The sequence below is a fragment of the Sinocyclocheilus rhinocerous genome, unplaced genomic scaffold, assembly GCF_001515625.1.
Source record: "Sinocyclocheilus rhinocerous isolate Xijiao unplaced genomic scaffold, SAMN03320098_v1.1 scaffold64, whole genome shotgun sequence".
Classification (NCBI taxonomy): Eukaryota; Metazoa; Chordata; class Actinopteri; order Cypriniformes; family Cyprinidae; genus Sinocyclocheilus; species Sinocyclocheilus rhinocerous.
Genome location: NW_015659929.1, coordinates 204,799 through 212,839, shown reverse-complemented (window position 1 = coordinate 212,839; position 8,041 = coordinate 204,799). Strand labels below are relative to the sequence as shown.

At 39.7% G+C, this 8,041-nt stretch overlaps 1 protein-coding gene across 2 annotated transcripts; it reads right to left on the bottom strand.

The window, feature by feature from the left end:
* Nucleotides 1-51: 51 nt before the first annotated feature.
* On the bottom strand, nucleotides 52-2,896 carry LOC107724489 (protein FAM46C-like). 2 transcript variants are annotated; one of them, XM_016533455.1, is made up of 3 exons: nucleotides 2,850-2,896; nucleotides 2,561-2,670; nucleotides 52-1,404 (listed from the first exon to the last, which is right to left on the bottom strand). In XM_016533455.1, the coding sequence occupies exon 3, from the start codon at nucleotides 1,390-1,392 to the stop codon at nucleotides 223-225; it is 1,170 nt and encodes a 389-aa protein (XP_016388941.1). In that variant the 5' UTR covers nucleotides 1,393-1,404; nucleotides 2,561-2,670; nucleotides 2,850-2,896; the 3' UTR covers nucleotides 52-222. The 2 variants fall into 2 exon arrangements, with proteins under 2 accessions (XP_016388941.1, XP_016388940.1); XM_016533454.1 differs by having other exon boundaries at nucleotides 2,543-2,670; nucleotides 2,850-2,872.
* Between the last annotated feature and the right edge of the window lie 5,145 nt (nucleotides 2,897-8,041).

Here is an 8,041-nt window from a genome sequence, read left to right as displayed (position 1 = left end):
AAAAAAAAAAAAAAAAAAAAGGAAATTTCAAAATCACTAAAATATATCACTTTGAATCAGAAATGTCTTGGCACCTCTGCAGAGAAGGAATTAAAAGAAAAAAAAGAAAAAGAAAAAAAGAAAAAAAAGTAAGGAAACACTTGTCATTTTAAATATCCTTTATGCCTACAGAGGGAAACATCCCTTACGGCCAAATATCCGGCTTTCTGGCATCTTTGAGTCTTAGTTACAAGGCAACCAAGTTGGAATGGACTGGTTACAAGAGGCCACATAGTAGTTGTTGAAGTTCAGGTCTCTGACATACGGAGCCGGCTGGTAGTAGCAGGTGACGCTGGACGCATCAGGTATTGCGTTCTGCTCGGCGAGAACGCGAAACGCCATCAGCGAGATGAGGTTAAGCGTCTGCCGCCTCTCGTGTCCCATGAGACACACGGTGCTCTCGTTCACGACCCGTCGCAGGATCATGAGGTAGTTGTACTTGTTCTTCTCCTCACCGACAAAGTGGCTTTGCAGATAAGCCTCCAGTTTGCGCTGTTGCTCACCAATGTCAGGAAAGTCAATGAAGAAACGTGAGCACATGTAGCGCTCCAGGGCCTTAAACTCGTCTTCATCCGTGGGCCTAAAGTCCCTCACCAGGAGGTTGCAGTATTTGAGCAAACCACCTCCGCGGATCTCCTCCGGCCGTTTGGTGGCAATGAGCTTGTTCCTGAGGTGGTCCAGAGCCACAGCAAAGTCGCCGTACACACTCTCCCCGACCACAGTAGGGTGGAAGTGCCTAGACATGGGGTTTTCTGAGAAGTCATAGTATGACAGCACTGAGTCCAAAATGATCTGGAAGGAGTCCACGCTGAACTCAAACTGTCTCCGGATCGAGTCCACAAACTTAAGTTCCACATTGCGGCCGTTGTTGTTTGACAGCGAGATGAGGGACCAGCGGTCCTGCTCCGTGTACACTTTGACCAGCTTCTGGACATAGGCCTCTTTCAGGGTCATGGGAGTGATCTTCTCTTTGTTCACCCCCTCTGGCAGAAAGTCCAACAAAGTGCTCAGAACCACATCTTTGATGAGCTGGAACTCCTCTTCCCGAGGAAGGTCTACCCTGAAGATGACGTCCAGGTCTTTGTAGCTCCAGCCAATGTCCTTTTCCAGCACGTGGCTGGCAGTGGAGCCATTCAGGCGGACATCTTTGACCATAATGCCCCTCAGCTCCAGACGGTTCCTAACCATCTGTACAATGTCCTTCAGACGGACCTCCAGGGTGGGAAAGTTGCCCCGTCCGTGAACTGGCACGGCCTCCGTCAGCACGTCGTTCAAGCGGCTCACTTGCTCCCAGGTAAGCACGCTTTGTGACTCACTTTCACTGCTGGATGAGGCTGAGGCCATGTTTGCCATCTATGCGGTTTCCTGGGATAAAATAGAAGTGCAAAAACAATTTCACTGACTCAAAGAAATCTTTAAAAATCTCTTTAAAAAAAAAAAAACGAGTTAATGTTTAGTTAGATAATAAGCCTGAACTGAAATAAAACAATGTAATTAAAGAACATTATATATATATACACACACACTGTCCAACAGGTTCACTGGTCTCTCACAACAGAAAAGCTAACGATGATTCGCAGGCTTTCCAGAAGGACAAACAAACTAAACAGAAACTGAAGCATTTATACTGTGAGACACTCAGCTGCTCCTCAACTAATTCAACATGATTCCCAATGAAAAACATACAAACAAATCCCCCAAAAAAGCATTGATCAATCACACACACTAATTATTCACTTAAAAGAAATGTCTAAACCAAATGGCTTAACTTGTCAGAATATCATTAATATAGAACGTGCACAGGATTCCCATGATAATTTTAAAACAACCAGAGTAAGAATTTAAATGATAAAACATGATTAGGAGTCCTACAAAATATTAGAACTCTACTTACAATGCATCTTAATAAGGTCTTGATACTAGACAGACTTTAAAGATTTTTTTTTAAATTCCCATTGATGTCTTAGACTAGAGTCATATTTTAGCCTATTGGTAATCATTGTCTTATTGGAAAATAAACGTGTTAGAAAATATCAGATTTTTACTTTTTAAAGTTGGAATAATATAAGAAAACTCCAGTAGGAATCCTTTTGGATTGTTTCCAAATGATGGTAGAATTTCACATTAGACCTTTAACGTTAGATAAAAGATACATGGCGGTCAGCACGCAAACTTTCAACAACCTAAATTTTATTAAAACAAGAGCCAATGTGAGTAAATAAAAGCATACGTACAATGTTCTAAACACAATGCATCTGGTTGAAACAAAATTCAAAACAGTTCATTAATCGGAGTATGATGTATAAACAAAAAAACAATCGTTTGAAACAGCGCACGTGAGAGACCAAGAGCCACAAACTGCGCGAGATCAGCGTTCAAACCAAACACTATGGCTGCATTTATTCCCAAACACAAACTTTGAAGTGAATCGTCCGATTGCATCCGAATCACACAGATCTAACGCGTTTGTATCAAGTTATAAATATGAATTATGTCCACCTACTGTTCTCAGTAAATTCACCTGGAGTGCTCAGCAACGTGGTCGGCACAAAGCAGTGGATGTCAAATAAGGTTTCGCACCAGCAGCACCTCCATCCATCCGTTCAGTCGTCAAACGCCAAAGCTTCAGTTCTGAAGAGCACACACACATGCGCGCTCTCTTATAACTGCCTACTAAACAACCTGGTTCTCCGCACCTCCACTGCGCACTATTTTTCTGAAGCCTTGCCATCAACACACACAGCACACAAAGAAATATTTATTTTATTTGACAAATTAAATCATAAATAATCTGTCTGTATTTTACTTACAATTGCTCCCATGCTAAACTCTGCAATACAAGGCATCTAAGACTCTATACGGAATTCAAAAACATACGGCGTTCTATTCGCTGGTATCAATGCGCCCGGCGAAGCCTGTGATTGGCTGAAGAGGTTTTTGTGTTGCCAGGCGACCACAGGCACTTGTCGATTTTGACATCCGGCTTTTGAAGAGAGTAGCTAAAGCAGGTTATAACTAACTAGAACACATTTGGTAACCTGAGGTTTGGGGTTACCTCTCTGTTTTTTCTCTTTTTTTAAGGTGCATTAAGTAAGCTTGGCTATCAGTTAAAAATATTTAAAGCTAAGCCTCTTATTGTTGTCAGTGGGGAAATTATACAACAGATAAAATAATTTGCTAATGCTTGATAACGATTAGGCTACACGTTAAAACTAAATATAGGCTTATATGTTTAATTTGATGATAAAATAAAATGACAAATTTGTGGGCTAGGAGGAAGAGATGTGTTGTAACTTAAAAACAACTGCTTTTCTCCTGAAATTCTGCTGGATCTTGCTTTCGTTTGCAATATATGTTGAAGTGTTGAAATATTTAAGAATGTAGTCAGGTAGGCAGGTTACACTGTAGAAATATTCACATATACACAGTGATTTTACATACTTTTTAGCTTAAGGCTAACCCAACCCTAATCCTCGCACAAAACTGTTCATGTCAGTAGGCCTACATCAGTAAAGTACAAGCAAAACAATTCATGAGCCTTTAATTTTGTGAGAACCTCTTATAAAATCATTCTGAACATTAATTCACTATATTTGTGAGGACATTTTTTTTAAATTTGGCCCTCACAAACATACCCTTCACACAAATGCTCTTTTGTAGGCAGTGTCTTTCATAACTGTGAGAAAAACAGACACTAATTAATATTTGTTTTGGAAAAGCTGGATCTACAAGAAACTCTAATAATCATTACATACATTTAGACACTGAGTGGTCCATAAAGAATGAGCCGCGTTGGTGTGTCAGTGAAATTGGACGGTGGGTTTGAGGGAGTAAAACATAGCCTAGTAAGTGGGTATAAAAGCACATCTGGGCAAACCCTACAGGAAAGCAGCACTACATCACTGATGCTGCGGAGTAAATCAATGGACCTAGTGCAGCCTCCAGTGGAAATATGAGGGAGGGATATTCCGGTCTGTTTGCTTCCTTCTGAATCTTTTTTTGGCAATGATGTGGGTATAAATTACATGAGAAAGCGAAACAGGAAATGATTGCTCAGTCGCATCATGTGAGGAAACTCCAGTTTTGTGTGCTGGGTCTGAACGACAATGAATTTGTGAATGGCCTAGAAAAGAGAAAGAGAGAATGAGTCAGCAACAGAGAGAGAATTAGAAACTGGATATGAGGGACTGTCCTAACAGTTTTGTGTTAATCTAACATGACATCAATGGTGAGGACGTGCAGATAATTATATGAGATAAGAAAAAAAGTCACTGACATTTATGATGGGAGCATCATTCCCACGCTGATTCATACACACACAGAAATCAACATTAAAGATTGTTATAGAGAATAATTGCACCATATCTTACACATTCAATTGAATTTCTAATCTTGACAGTAAAGCAAAGTTTTATCTTAGCTAAGCTGTCATATGAAGGGTTTGCATCAGGTGGTTTTTTTTTTCGAATCCGTAATTATGTATGAGGCTGGTCCAAATGGGATGATGCATTTACATATTAAAATGAGCATGAAGCATGAAAGATGTGCTACATAAGAGAATGAAAGTGATTTCAGTGATCAGTATGCACAAAATTAAAAGCATCTGGGTTATTACTGCCCAAGCTGGTTAGTAAACTTGATTACCTAAAAAAAAGTCACGAGTCATAAGCACAAGAGAAAAAGAGAGATTCTAGATGACTTAGCTCTCATGAAGCTCCATCAGAAATGTTTGGCATCAACATCACATGGGGCCCAGTGGATAACAATGATTGTCACATCTAAGACTAATTAGTCGTTTAATACATTTAATCCAGAAGTTTACGAATTTTTGGAGACCTGAACCATGATCTGTCAATCCTTTGTTGGACTATGAGAACACATTGAACGTCAAAGATTTATTTCATCATCAATCAAGAACAGCCTTTGAGAAATATCTAACAATACATAAAGTCTTATGAGGCTAAGCAAGCGTTTTCTTTCCCAGGTGGATTTAATAGAATAAATAAACTTCACAGAGAGCGCCGAATCGAGTAGAAATTAAGCAGTGTTTTGTTCAAAGGTGAATACCGTTTAGTTTGTGAGGAGTGGCAATGCCACCTGCTGCAGCTGGGCTCAGCGCCAAGTGGAAATGACTCACTGTCCAAGCTACGGACGGTTAACCGGCGGCCATTAACACATTAAACACACTGAAGGATGCGCGCACACGCACATACAAGCCATTAACACATTAAACACTCCACTACGTTTGCGGACGTCCACGCGATTGTTTTTCCCCCCTGTCTGTATTTTACTTACCATTACTCCCATGTTAAGGTCCGCAATACAAAACATCTATGGGCTAAGGCTCTATATGGAATTCAAAAACATACGGCGTTCTATTCGTTGGTATCAATGCGCCAGGCGAAGCCTGTGATTGGCTGAAGAGGTTTTTGTGTTGCCAGGCAACCACAGGCACGTGTCGAATTTGACGTCCGGCTTTTGCAGAGAGCAAAGCAGGTTATAACTAACTGGAACACATTTGGTAACCTGAGGTTTGAGATTACCTCAAATATTCATTTTTTTCAGAAGGTGCATTAGGTAAGCTTGGCATCAGTTAAACATATTTAAAGCTCAGCCTCTTCTTGTTGTCAGAGTGGAAATTATACAGCAAATTAAATAATTTGCTATTGCTTGATGATGATGATCAAACATGTTAAAACAAAATATAGGCCTATATTTTTTTCATTTGATGATAAAATAAAAGGCAAAAAATGGAGGCTAGGAGGAAGAGATGTGTTGTAACTTGCATTTGTAACAAAAGCATCTGTGCATTTCTCCTAAAATTCTGCTGCATCTAGCTGACTTTCGTTTCTATATATGAAGTGTTAAAATATTCAAGAATGTAGTCAGGTAGGTAATACTGCAGAAATATTTACATATGCATAGTGATGATAAGTACTAACCCTCACAAGGTGGCAGAACTGTTCATATCAGTACAGTAGTATCAGTAAAGTACCAGCAAAACAATTTATGATCCTTTGATATTGTGAGGACCTTTTCTAAAATCATTCTGAACATGGATTCACTATATTTGTGAGGACATTTTTCAAAATTTGGCCCTCAAAAACATACCCCCACACAAATGCTCTTTTGTAGGCGGTGTCCTTCATAACTGAGAAAAACAGACACTAATTAATGTTTGTTTTGGAAAAGCTGGATCTACGAGAAACTCAAATAATTATTACATACATTTACACTGAGTCTATAAAGAATGGGCCAAGCTGTGGTGAGTGTCAGTGAAATTGTAGATGGTGAGTTTGAGGGAGTAAGAATAAGCATGACTGGAGAAAACACAACATCAGCACATACAGCATATCGCTGATGCTGCCGAGTAAATCAACAGACCTAGTGCAGCCTCCAGAGGAAATATGAGGGAGGGATATTCCGGTCTGTAGGTTCCTTCTGAATCTTTTCTTAGCAATGATGTGGGTATAAATTACATGAGAAAGCGAAACAGGAAATGATTGCTCAGTTGCATGTGAGGAAACTCCAGTTTTGTGTGCTGGGTCTGAACCACAATGAATTTTGTGAATGGCAGAGAAAAGAGAAAGAGAGAATGAGACAGCAACAGCGAGAGAATTAGAAACTGGATCTGAGGGACTGTCCTAACAGTTTTGTGTCAATCTAACATGACGTCAATGGTGAGGACGTGCAGATAATTATATGAGATAAGAAACAATACACACAAGATGCTATTCCCCGAGCCACTGACATGTATGATGGGAGCCTCATTCCCACGCGGATTCATACACACACAGCAAAATGTTTGCCAACAACATCACACGGAGCTCTGAAGAAAGTCACACCTAAGACTAATTAATAGTTTAATACATTTTTTATAGCATCAATCAAATAAACAGCACCAAACATCACGGTTAATGCCTTTGAGAAACATCTTGCAATACATGAAGTCTTATGAGGCTAAGCAAGCATTTTCTTTCACAGATGGACTTGATAGAATAAATAAACTTCACAGAGAGCGCTGAATCGAGTAGAAATTAAGCATTAAGCAGTGTTGTTCAAAGGTGAATGCCATTTAGTTTGAGGAGTGGCAATGCCACCTGCTGCAGCTGGGCTCAGCGCCAAGTGGAAATGACTCACTGTCCAAGCTACGGACGGTTAACCGGCGGCCATTAACACATTAAACACACTGAAGGATGCGCGCACACGCACATACAAGCCATTAACACATTAAACACTCCACTACGTTTGCGGACGTCCACGCGATTGTTTTTCCCCCCTGTCTATCAGTTCGGTGACTCATGGTGACATTCATAATCCTCTCCTTCCCGTGACATCAGCAACCCTCTGGGAACTATTGATTAAAATTCAGAGCTCCTGAAAAACAATGCAGACAGAGAATCCCATGCGTCCTGGTTAATACCAAAGGGACAAAGCACTGGCTCTCACCTGCTGGACAAATTCACCTGTCAGCTGGTAGAAGCTACAGTAGCTAAAGGCAAAGTTCACTCGAAAATGAAAATACTGTCATTTACTCACGCTCATGTCAATCCAAACCTGTATGACTTCATTTCTTCTCCAGAACGCAAAAGATATTTTGAAGAATGATGTTAACTAATTAGTTTTGGTGCACACTGACTTCCAATGTATAGAGGGGGGAAAATACTGACATTTCCAAAGAAAAGAAAAAAGATATACAGGTTTGGAACTACTTGAAGATGAGTAAATTATGACAGAATTGTCATTTTTGGGGAAATTGTTTCTATCAATCAGGCAGATGGTGCAATGACATGACATTCATTTTTAAATGTTAATTTATTCAAACATATATTAAAATGCAATTAATAAGATGAATAAAATTCCTGTAAAAATAATCTTTATAATTTCTTTGAAAAAATAAAATAAATAAAACTGTTAACTCTTTGGTTTATCCACCAATCCAAAGCCATGTGGCTTGGAAACAAAACACACACACACACACACACACACACACACACACACA

What these genes read in the sequence shown, in the direction of transcription:
- LOC107724489 (XM_016533455.1), bottom strand. Translation starts at nt 1,392, where the DNA reads ATGGCAAACATGGCCTCAGCCTCATCCAGCAGTGAAAGTGAGTCACAA.